This window comes from Anomaloglossus baeobatrachus, chromosome 10 (genome assembly GCF_048569485.1).
Source record: "Anomaloglossus baeobatrachus isolate aAnoBae1 chromosome 10, aAnoBae1.hap1, whole genome shotgun sequence".
Taxonomy (NCBI): domain Eukaryota; kingdom Metazoa; phylum Chordata; class Amphibia; order Anura; family Aromobatidae; genus Anomaloglossus; species Anomaloglossus baeobatrachus.
Window position 1 is genome coordinate 33,783,276 of NC_134362.1, and position 13,092 is coordinate 33,796,367.

General features: G+C 47.6%; 1 protein-coding gene across 1 annotated transcript in view; it reads left to right on the forward strand.

Annotated features, from left to right (window-relative positions):
• The window catches only part of GALNT18 (polypeptide N-acetylgalactosaminyltransferase 18), a 214,963-nt gene extending 202,104 nt beyond the window's left edge, over positions 1–12,859 (forward strand). The window contains exon 10 of the mRNA XM_075325360.1: positions 12,373–12,859. Coding sequence (XP_075181475.1) covers positions 12,373–12,519 — 147 coding nt within the window. The 3' untranslated portion in view covers positions 12,520–12,859. The remainder of the gene's footprint in view (positions 1–12,372) is intronic.
• Positions 12,860–13,092: the final 233 nt, after the last annotated feature.

Sequence of the window (13,092 nt, forward strand, 5' to 3'; positions counted from 1 at the left end):
TACTGATCCTGAGTTACATCCTGTATTATACTCCAGAGCTGCCCTCACTATTCTGCTATGATAGAAGCTCTACACTGACTACTTAACATTGTATCAAAGTGTCATATATTCAGTGTTGCCCCATGAATAGTTAATACAATATTTACAAAAAAGTGAGGGAGTGTACTCCGTTTTGTGATATACTTTAAAGCCTTGCATGTAGCACAGGATCTGTATGAGTTAAGTAATGTCATGTATGTACACAGCAGAATAGTGAGTGCAGCTCTGGAGGATAATACAGGATGTAACTCAGGATCAGTACAGGATAAGTAATGTATGTACACAGTGACTGCACCAGCAGAATAGTGAGTGCAGCTCTGGGTATAATACAGGATGTAACTTAGGATCAGTACAGGATCAGTAATGTAATGTATGTACACAGTGACTGCACCAGCAGAATAGTGAGTGCAGCTCTGGAGGATAATACAGGATGTAAATTAGGATCAGAACAGGATAAGTGATGTAATGTATGTACACAGTGATTGCACCAGCAGAATAGTGAGTGCAGCTCTGGCGTATAATACAGCATGTAAATTAGGATCAGTACAGAATAAGTAATGTAATGTATGTACACAGTGACTGCACCAGCACAATAGTGAGTGCAGCTCTGGAGGATAATAGGATGTAACTGAGGATCAGTACAGGATAAGTAATGTATGTATATAGTGACTGCACCAGCAGAATAGTGAGTGCAGCTCTGGAGTATAATACTGGAGGTAATTCAGGATCAGTAATGTAATGATGTACACAGTGACTGCACCAGCAGAAATAGTGAGTGCAGCTCTGGAGTATAATACAGGATGTAACTCAGGATCGGTAATTGTACAAAGTGCCCGTACTATTTATGTAGATTCACTCTCTATATATTATATACATTGTCCATTGGTGATGTACCTCCGCTCTCCGGTCCTCTTCCGAGGCTCCTGATTTTCTACCTGACAGATGAATGTATTATGTGACCTAACAGCTCCAATCTCCTGATAACTGGGCTGTTACTGAGCCTGGGTGGCGGCGCCCGTGCTCGGCGCTGGCGGTTTCAGGTCATCTCTCCGTAGACGCTTCTATATTTCACAGCTTGTCACACGCAGGAAGCCATTTCCTGTCTCCTGAAAATAGAAGCGGACAAATCTCCCCGAGTCTCATCAGACGGAGTACTTTGTGGATTGTCGTCTGACTGGAGATATTGAAAGTGACAAATTGCCAGATCTGGGCTCATCTGGCGGCTGCGGTCCGGGCTGTCTGTTTGCGGGAGGTCAGCGCATCACAATATCGCGGCTTAAGAGACCAAACAAGGAAGAAATTGTGGCAGATGATTCTCTATTCCGTCCGCGTTCAGGGAAACAATCGGCTTTCAACTGTGAAGCCACAAACCACTTGGCGTCTTGTTATCCGCTGTCATTTTCTGCTTCAACAGAATCATTTTGCACTTAGAAGTCGAGATTTCTAGTCGATAAATACATAAGTAAGAAGCGGAGGAGTCACCTTGGGTGTAAGATTTTGGGGGTCTGTATTGTATAAAATTGTATAATCACGTCAAATAAATGAGGTTATCGAGATGGAGCAGAGTAATTGTGCGGAGTCCCGGGAGGAGGGTGGAAGCAGCAAACCCGCCAATATCGGATCTTGTATGTGATCTCTCATCATATTGTGCTTTACACCATTCACGTCCCAGTAAGTTGTCGTTAAAGGGTTTGGTCCGGTCTTAAAGCCTGTAAAGAGAGATTAAAATTGCCTAGGATGCCTGTAACTGTTTTTTTCTGGCACTTGCTTATAGATTTTGGCCTCCGATGCATCAAAAAGTCTACCCAACTCAAAGGTTGTTGAGTGCTGGTCCCCGCTCTGTTATTCCAGGCATCCAAATAAAAACCCAGGAGTGTGAACAGAGTCCAAGAACAAACTGTTACATTTCTACAATCCTAATAGTTTGTATCATGGAGGAAAAGGAGATGTTCGCAGTGTTTATGACCCAACAGTCCCAATAGTCCTCACTGAATTAATCAAAATTAAGTGAGGACTGTTGGGTCATAAACACTGCAAACATTTCCTCCTCCTCAATGATACATAGTAATAAAGTATCAGTATTATAGGAGGAAGAGGAAATGTTTGCAGTGTTTATGACCCAACAGTCCTCACTGAATTTTGATTAATTCAGTGAGGACTATTGGGCCTGTTGGGTCATAAACACTGCGAACATCTCCTTTTCCTCCATGATCCAACCTAATACAGCGCTACAATCCTGATACTTTATTACTATGTACCAGGATTGTAGAGCTGTATTAGGTTGGATCATGGAGGAAAAGGAAATTTTCACGGTGTTTGACCCAACAGGCCCAATAGTCCTCACTGAATTAATCAAAAATCAGTGAGGACTGTTGGGTCATAAACACTGCGAACATCTCCTCCTCCTCAATGATGCATAGTAATAAAGTATCAGTTTGTATCATGGAGGAAGAGGAAATGTTTGGAGTGTATATGATCCAACAGTCCTCACTGAATTTTGGTCAGTTCAATGAGGACTGTTGGGTCATAAACACTCCAAACCTCTCCTCTTCCTCCATGATACTTTATTACTATCGATCAGGAATGTAGAAATGTATCAGTTTGTATCATAGAATAAGAGGAGAGGTTTGGAGTATATATGACCCAACAGTCCTCATTGAACTGACCAAAATTTAGTGAGGACTGTTGGGTCATATACACTCCAAACATCTCCTCTTCCTCTATGATACAAACTGATACAAACTGATACAAACTGATACAAACTGATACAAACTGATACAAACTGATACAAACTGATACAAACTGATACAAACTGATACAAACTGATACAAACTGATACAAACTGATACAAACTGATACAAACTGATACAAACTGATACAAACTGATACAAACTGATACAAACTGATACAAACTGATACAAACTGATACAAACTGATACAAACTGATACAAACTGATACAAACTGATACAAACTGATACATAGTAATAAAGTATCAGTTTGTATCATAGAGGAAGAGGAGATGTTTGGAGTGTATATGACCCAACAGTTCTCACTAAATTTTGGTCAGTTCATTGAGGACTGTTGGGTCATATACACTCCAAACCTCTCCTCTTCTTCTTTGATACAAACTGATACATAGTAATAAAGTACCATAGTGGAAGAAGAGATGTTCGGAGTGTATATGACCCAACAGTCCTCACTGAATTTTGGTTACAGCCTCATTTCTGCCGGTCCGTAATTGCACTGTCATATACAGACTTCTGAAGTTGGGCTTAGACACATTTTTTGGACACGGTGGTCTATTGGAAATTGGGAAGAGAAGGTGTATGGCCCAAATCCTTATCCTGTTACTCAAAATTTTGTGGCCCAAAGTACATGGTCTAAAGTTGGGACTGGTAAATCTGACGTAACTTTATATTTTCTAGACCGCATTAACCGCCATCACAAATCTGGGGCAGTTTAAGACCTAAGATTTCAATGTTCTCATTTACAGACGGCAAACTGAGATCTTAAGAATAGTAATGAGATGAAAGTAAATTTAAGGCTTTATAACGAGTTTTTGGCTGTGTAACACACTAAGAGAGTGTTTAAAGAATAAGCGAGAAAGCAGAGCTCTGCCTGTGTAGTACGTAACACACTAGGAGGGTATTAGAGAAGACGCCAGACAGCACAGCTCTGCCTGTGTGGTATGTAACACACTAGGAGGGTATTAGAGAAGACGCCAGACAGCACAGCTCTGCCTGTGTGACATGTAACACACTAGGAGGGTATTAGAGAAGACGCCAGACAGCACAGCTCTGCCTGTGTGACATGTAACACACTAGGAGGGTATTAGAGAAGAAGCCAGATAGCACAGCTCTGCCTGTGTAGTACGTAACACACTAGGAGGGTATTAGAGAAGTAGCCAGACAGCACAGCTCTGCCTGTGTGGTATGTAACACACTAGGAGGGTATTAGAGAAGAAGCCGCACGGCTCTGCCTGTGTGGTATGTAACACACTAGGAGGGTATTAGAGAAGAAGCCAGATAGCACAGCTCTGCCTGTGTGACATGTAACACACTAGGAGGGTATTAGAGAAGACGCCAGACAGCACAGCTCTGCCTGTGTGACATGTAACACACTAGGAGGGTATTAGAGAAGAAGCCAGATAGCACAGCTCTGCCTGTGTAGTACGTAACACACTAGGAGGGTATTAGAGAAGTAGCCAGACAGCACAGCTCTGCCTGTGTGGTATGTAACACACTAGGAGGGTATTAGAGAAGAAGCCGCACGGCTCTGCCTGTGTGGTATGTAACACACTAGGAGGGTATTAGAGAAGAAGCCAGATAGCACAGCTCTGCCTGTGTGACATGTAACACACTAGGAGGGTATTAGAGAAGAAGCCAGACAGCACAGCTCTGCCTGTGTGACATGTAACACACTAGGAGGGTATTAGAGAAGAAGCCAGACAGCACAGCTCTGCCTGCGTGACATGTAACACACTAGGAGGGTATTAGAGAAGAAGCCAGATAGCACAGCTCTGCCTGCGTGACATGTAACACACTAGGAGGGTATTAGAGAAGAAGCCAGACAGCACGGCTCTGCCTGTGTGACATGTAACACACTAGGAGGGTATTAGAGAAGAAGCCAGATAGCACAGCTCTGCCTGCGTGACATGTAACACACTAGGAGGGTATTAGAGAAGAAGCCAGACAGCACGGCTCTGCCTGTGTGGTATGTAACACACTAGGAGGGTATTAGAGAAGAAGCCAGATAGCACAGCTCTGCCTGCGTGACATGTAACACACTAGGAGGGTATTAGAGAAGAAGCCAGATAGCACAGCTCTGCCTGCGTGACATGTAACACACTAGGAGGGTATTAGAGAAGAAGCCAGATAGCACAGCTCTGCCTGCGTGACATGTAACACACTAGGAGGGTATTAGAGAAGAAGCCAGATAGCACAGCTCTGCCTGTGTGACATGTAACACACTAGGAGGGTATTAGAGAAGAAGCCAGACAGCACGGCTCTGCCTGTGTGGTATGTAACACACTAGGAGGGTATTAGAGAAGAAGCCAGATAGCACAGCTCTGCCTGTGTGACATGTAACACACTAGGAGGGTATTAGAGAAGACGCCGGACAGCACAGCTCTGCCTGTGTGGTATGTAACACACTAGGAGGGTATTAGAGAAGACGCCGGACAGCACAGCTCTGCCTGTGTGGTATGTAACACACTAGGAGGGTATTAGAGAAGAAGCCAGATAGCACAGCTCTGCCTGTGTGACATGTAACACACTAGGAGGGTATTAGAGAAGAAGCCAGACAGCACGGCTCTGCCTGTGTGGTATGTAACACACTAGGAGGGTATTAGAGAAGAAGCCAGATAGCACAGCTCTGCCTGTGTGACATGTAACACACTAGGAGGGTATTAGAGAAGACGCCGGACAGCACAGCTCTGCCTGTGTGGTATGTAACACACTAGGAGGGTATTAGAGAAGACGCCGGACAGCACAGCTCTGCCTGTGTGGTATGTAACACACTAGGAGGGTATTAGAGAAGAAGCCAGATAGCACAGCTCTGCCTGCGTGACATGTAACACACTAGGAGGGTATTAGAGAAGAAGCCAGATAGCACAGCTCTGCCTGTGTGGTATGTAACACACTAGGAGGGTATTAGAGAAGAAGCCAGACAGCACAGCTCTGCCTGCGTGACATGTAACACACTAGGAGGGTATTAGAGAAGAAGCCAGATAGCACAGCTCTGCCTGTGTGGTATGTAACACACTAGGAGGGTATTAGAGAAGAAGCCAGACAGCACAGCTCTGCCTGTGTGGTGCTTGCTCAGAATTGCTTCCAGCTTTGCTTTCCTCTGACCAGCGCCTCTCCTGTCTGCAGGCTGTATGTGGTAATGCAGCTCTGCCCCATTTATTGTGCTGTAGTACCAGATACAACCCACGGACAGGGGCCATTTCTGGAAGACGCAGACATGTACTCCCAGCTCTGGCCAACTGCATTGCTAGTAAATGCTCCGTTATTTTCCTGCTCTCGCTGTTATCCCCCGGTGTCATGGCCTCTGGGCTCTGGCGGCAGATTTCTCAGATACGTGTAATTTGATTAATGACTGGGTAAGTTCATCGTGTGCAGGTCCCGGGCTGCGGACAGCGGAGCTGGTAATTACCTGCCACTAATTAATTCATCTATTAAGGTGGGCTGTGCAGTGAGGCGGCTCCACCGATCCGGCTCTGCCGTGCCACCTCCGGGGGTGGGGGGGGGGGGGTGAAGCCGCTCTCCAGTACTGCGGCATCCAACAACAAGACCTCCAATAATCGGGAAAAGCACTCCGGCATCGAGTGCTTGGGAAAGCTGGGTGTAATAGATGACATATTCCTTGCCACCCAGCTTTCCCACTGTAAGATAATGGAGTTTTAAATAATTAAAAAATATTTGCCTGTGTTTTTTTTTTTTTTTTTCTTTTAATATAGAACACAGAAATATTGGGTTAAGGAGTAAGAAACCCTAGTGCTAGGAGTCAGTGCCCATTGTGAGAAGCAGGGAGGGTGGATTTGCATTAGTGAGACGAGTCACGATTGTATTGGTGACTAAGGGGTACTTTGCACGCTGCGACATCGGTAGCCGATGCTGCGATGCCGAGCGCGATAGTCCCCGCCCCCGTCGCACATGTGATATCTTGTGATAGCTGCCGTAGCCAACATTATCTCTACGCAGCTTCACACGTGCTAAAAGGTACCGTCACACATAACGAGATCGCTAGCGAGATCGCAGCTGAGTCACCGTTTGGTGACGCAGTAGCGATCCCGTTAGCGATCTCGTTATGTGTGACACCTACCAGCGATCAGGCCCCTGCAGTGAGGTCTCTAGTCGTTGCAGAATGGTCCAGGCCATTTTCTTCAAAGGCGATGTCCTGCTGGGCAGGACACATCGCTGTGTGTGACGCTGTGTGACAGGGTCCCCGTGACTGCTGAGATCGTTATACAGGGCGCTACTGTGACCTGTATCGTTCCTGCATCGTTGATAAGATCTGACTGTGTGACATCTCACCAGCGACCTCCCAGCGACTTAACAGCGATTCCTATCAGGTCACATTGTTTTCGGGATCGCTGGTAAGTGGTTGTGTGTGAATGGGCCTTTACCTGCCCTGCAACGTCGCTCTGGCTGGCGACCCGCCTCCTTCCTAAGGGGGCGGGTCGTGCGGCGTCACAGCGACCTCATACGGCAGGCGACCAATAGAAGCGGAGGGGCGGAGATGAGCGGGACATAAAACATCCCGCCCACCTCCTTCCTTCCGCATAGCCGGTGGACACAGGTAAGGCTACTTTCACACATCCGGTTTGAGCAGTGCGGCTCAATCCGGCTGTGAAACCTATATAATGGATGCGGCGAAAACACTGCATCCTTTGCATAAGTTTTTACATGCGGCCCGTCCGTTTTTTTCCAGTTGCGGCACGCTACTGAGCATGCGCAGTGGAAGAAACCGCATGCGGCAGCCGGATGTGGTTTTTGCCGCATCCGGCGTCCATAGGCATGCATTGAAAAAATGCACCGCAGCGGCCGGATGCGGCGCGATGCGTTTTTTTTTGCCAGAGCAAAAAACGTTGCAGGCAACGTTCAATCTGGCCGCGGCCATCAGCTAAATCTGCTGCATGCGGCAAAAACCGGACCGAACACAAGCCCATGCGGCACAATACGGCACTAATGTAAGTCTATGCAAAAAAAAAAACGCAACCGGCGGCAAAAAAAACCGGTTGCGGTTTTTCTGCAGAGCGCCGTATTGTGCCGCAGAGCAAAACCCGGATGTGTGAAAGTAGCCTAAGGAGATGTTCCTCGCTCCTGCGGCTTCATACACAGCGATGTGCGCTGCCGCAGGAACGAGGAACAACATCGTATCTCCTATTGGTGCGACATTATGAAAATGGCCGACGCTACACAGATCACCGATTGACAACGCTTTCGCGATCGTTTATCGGCACATCTAGGCTTTACACGTTACCGGCGCCGGATGTGCGTCACTTTCAATTTGACCCCGACGATATCGTAGTAGCGATGTCGCAGCGTGCAAAGTACCCCTTAGTGCTGTACAGGTCACATGGCCAAAATCACTGTCTCCCGCTAATACAATGCAAGTGAATGGAGTTGGACAAGTCATTGGTGCAACCAAACCGGGCCTCAAGACATAAAGGGGGCCATTTCTACCCCCAAAGCAGGTGGGATTGTGCATTATGATGAGTTAGTAGACCGAAAAGAGCCCCTGTGCAAGAACAGTATACGTGTCCGCCAGTGTGTCGCAAAGTGACCACGATCGTGGTAAGCAAGGTTGTAGCTTTTTACCATTTGTGTGTCTCGCTGACTTGGGGGGGCCACGTTCACCCCCATTATGCGGCGATGTACCTGCGCCATACAGAGACATTTGGTTTGCACCCAGATATGTAACCCTAGCCTTGGTCAAAACCTTCGTGTTGCCACCATTATTGCCATTATTACCAGTCACCCCGAAACCTCGGTGTAGGGGCAAATCTGGCGAGGATCACAAGACGGGGGCACTTCTCAGAAGTCTGAATGACGCCCCCGTTTTTGGAGCGGTAATGGTGGCCATACCGGACTTCACTCAGCCTCCGCTCTGCGGCTATAAAGCAATGATGGGACGTATAATGAGCCTTTCAGTTCCCTATTAAGAATCCATTGACCTTTCTTGGCTTAATTAAAGTGCGGTCACCGGCGGCGAGTGTAAGGAGCTCATTACAGGCGGCGATCAGTCCTCAGATAATAGCCGACCCTGGTCTGATCTATATCAAAGCTGGTGCTGATGAGATAAAGCGGTTCTCCCCTCCCCCCTCCAATAATAGCGCCTCCCCCCGTCCCTGGCTAGGTCTGGTATTGCATCCTGACTATAAAGGCAGGAGCTGTTTTTGGGAACGTTCAAGTTGAAAAATTCGAGTAGAAGATTCTCTTAGCTGGAGAAAGTGACTCGTAGCCGGGCACTGAAGACCCCCGTATCCTAATGGTAGAAGTTGATGATGCGCAGTGTGCATGCGCTCCGAGGTACCAGATTCATGTATGAATATCACAGGAGCACAGCTCTGCAGGCTCATACAGCTTCTAATGTAATACACGTGTCACCGCGAATAGCCGCCATCTCCGACACAGCGAGTGTCCCGCAGCCCGCTCGCCTCCCTCACATGATCCGCGAGCGCGGCTCCGCGCTCTCCCCGGCAGACGGATCACATACATATTTTATGCAGCTTTTCACTCCACTCCTGACATTAAAAGAAAGGAAACTTCGCTGCAGATTGGCGCAATGAAATTTTAATCATTTATCAGCGTGAAATCCGCCTAATTCTGCCCAAAGCGGACAAGATGTGAGCGGCCGCATCATACGGGGGCCGCGGTGACTCTCCACACTGCTCTGCAGAGTTCTGTAAAGTTCCCAATTCTCCCCCCGCTACTTTCCTCCAGACGGATGTAGGAGGGAATTGCATCCATTCCCAGATCTGTGTTTAGTTGGAAGCGTTTGAAGACGTTCATGATACATCATAGACACACAAAACACTGCGACCCATCCTCTGCGTCTGCAGCACCCCCCACCCTCTCAGCATCTGCGGGCCCCCCATCTTCAGCGTCTGTGGCGCCCCCCCATCTTCAGCGTCTGCTTTCCCCATACCCCCATCTTCGACTCCCCCCATCTTCGGCGTCTCCTCTCTCCCATCTTCGGCGTCTACTCCTCCCCCACCTTTGGCGTCTACTCCTCCCCCCCCCCCCCATGTTTGGCGTCCAGTCCTCCCCCCCCCCCCATCTTCGACGTTTGCTCTCCCCCCCCAACATCTTCGGCGTCTGCGGCCCCCCCCATTTTCGCTGTCTGCTCTCCCCATACCCCCATCTTCGGCGTCTACTCCTCCCCCTCCCCCCATCTTTGGCGTCTGCTCCCCCCCCCTACGTTGACATCTGCGCCCCCCCCATATATCTTTGGCGTCTGCTCTCTTTTCCCCCCCCCCATATCTTTGGCATCTGCTCTCACCCCCCCCCATATCTTTGGCATCTGCTCTCACCCCCCCCCCATCTTTGGCGTCTGCTTCCCCCCCCATCTTTGGCGTCTGCTTCCTCCCCCCCATCTTTGGCGTCTGCTGTCCCCCCCCCATCTTTGGCGTCTGCTTCCCCCCCCCATCTTCGGCGTCTGCTTCCCCCCCCATCTTCGGCGTCTGCTTCCCCCCCCATCTTCGGCGTCTGCTTCTCTCCCCCCCCCCCCCCCCCCCCATCTTCGGCGTCTGCTTCTCTCCCCCCCTCCCCCCATCTTCGGCGTCTGCTATCCCTCCCCAACCCTCCGCGTCTGCAGCGCCCCCCATCCTCTCAGCATCTGCGGGCCCCCCCATCTTCGGCGTCTGCGCTTCACATAGTCACTGAATACACAGCCAGGTCCTAGGAAGGAAGACCCCCCCCCCCCCATGATCTTTGTGATGATGGGACACTTCCGTCCCCTCATGTCGCATTAACCCCTTCTAGCTGGGCGTCAGCTTCTGCTCTTACAGGCGGCTGATAATTGACATTTCTCTGACACCTGTGTAATTCCCGGCAGCGCGGCCTCATTATCATCTGCGCTGTCAGACATTGCGCTGCAGCTGCCGGCAGCAACTCCCAGCTGCCACATTACACACAGATCTCAGCTTACCGAGACCCATCCCCCGCTGCACCCAACAAGTGCATCAGCCCTTTAATTGTAAAGACACCCCATTATTAATAATGGGAAGGTCTTATGCAGATTACCCAGAAAACGATGAACCCCAATACAGTGATCCCCCCACTAGGGACTGGGTTGTCATCTACTTAACATAATGGTGGCCCCAGTGTGACAGATAACCCCGTATACATCTTACTCTGAGAAAATAAATGCTGCAGGATGGTGAGAAGGGTAAGACGGGAAGTCCTGGGTACATCCAGTAGAATAGTGAGTGCAGCTCTGGAGTATAATACAGGATATAACGCAGGATCAGTAATGTAATGTATGTACACAGTGACTACACCAGCAGAATAGCGAGTGCAGCTCTGGAGTATAATACAGGATGTAACTCAGGATCAGTACAGGATCAGTAATGTAATGTATGTACACAGTGACTACACCAGCAGAATAGCGAGTGCAGCTCTGGAGTATAATGCAGGATATAACGCAGGATCAGTAATATAATGTATGTACACAGTGACTACACCAGCAGAATAGTGAGTGCAGCTCTGGAGTATAATACAGGAGGTAACTCAGGATCAGTAATGTATGTACAGTGACTACACCAGCAGAATAGCGAGCGCAGCTCTGGAGTATAATACAGGGTGTAATCAGGATCAGTACAGGATAAGTAATGTGATGTATGAACACAGTGACTGCACCAGCAGAATAGTGAGTGCAGCTCAGGAGTACAGGAGTTTTTGTAAACTTTTCTAAATCCATAAATAATATACAGCAATTTTATTCCCAAAATCGCGGTATAGGGTAGACATGTCTATATTCCTATATGCACCATTGTGAAACATGTAATACCATCTTGTCTCGCTCATCCATAAATCCACATCATGTTCCAGTTTAGTCCTTCAGCTGAGATCTCTGGGGGCCACTAATTTATTGAGGTTTCCGGGATTGAGTCACATACACACAAAACTCCTGTCCTCTTGGTTTGACTCCTAATAATCTAATCTATTGTTCTCCATTATCCTCTTGCTTCCCCCAGTGGACTGTGTCAGTCTTTACTGTATCATGGTATGCTATTCATGAGTCAGGAGGCTCAGGATGAGCAGTGCTGTATTCTATGTGATCTCCTCTAACAGCCCTTTAAGAATCCCGCAAAATCAAAGATGTGGATACTTTTCATGTTGTTGATATCTTGTCCTAGTTACTTATGCAAATTATGGAGTAATTGAGCCCAGTGGTGATGTAAGCATCTGTATACCCCTGCCCCGTAGGGGTCCTGGAGGAGGGGCACTTCATCTACTCCAATCTGCCTGGTAACAGATTTTCTTGAAATTTACGGCTGAATTTGTATATATTCACCCATCAGGTTAATTAGCAGAATTGTAGGACCGCTAAGAAAAGATAATGGTGGCGTGCGAGGTTTCAAAAAAGTAAAGTGCAGGGGTGGAGCCATTGAAAACTACCTCCCATGAGGAAGCAGCCTAAGCAGGGGTGGAGCCTTGTAAGTTACATCCCACAAGGAGCAAGGATGGGGAAAACTAATGCTAGAAGTATATAGATGCAGGAGCTGGTTTGTAGAACATATGGATAACACACAAGACCCCTGGGAATTCGTTCATTATTGCCTCCTTTGCATTAACCTGATTTTTTTTTTTCTTTTCCCACAGGGAGGTTCAATACAAAACAAGAAATCCAAGCGCTGCCTGGAGCTGCAGGAAAACAGTGACAATGAGTTTGGTTATCAGCTGGTTCTTCAGAAATGCAGCGGACAGAAGTGGAGCATAACAAACTTTCACAAAAACATCTCAATCTAATGCAAGATACTGAAAAACCTGCCTTGTCCAGCAGGGGGCGCTTCAGAGCGAATCTCCGCACAGGTCCTCCTTACTACTACTTGATTCCTTTGCTACTGTGTAGCAAATGATAGACCTTTGCCTGCTGTTTGGTTGTTCCTTTTTGTGTTTTTTTTTATTGGGTGAGTATGTGGACTGGGTTGTAGACTTTTTATTGAGGAATATTTTTAAAGGTTTTTAGAAAGCTGCTGAATGGTGGAGGGCAAGACGGAGAACACGGGAATATTTTACATCCAGATGTATATACGTTACAAAAATTCTAAAAATATTTATAATGGACATTAAATTTTATGGATACAAAGATTATTTCCTGTGTGCTTATATTGTGTGAATAGGTGTGAGGAGGTTGTGATTGGGTGTAGAGTGTGGCGGGAAGAGAAGGGAGGGTTGTGATTGGCTGTAGAGCAAGTGAGAATAGAAGGGAGGGTTGTGATTGGCTGTAGGGCAAGTGAGAATAGAAGGGAGGGTTGTGATTGGCTGTAGGGCAAGTGAGAATAGAAGGGAGGGTTGTGATTGGCTGTAGAGCAAGTGAGA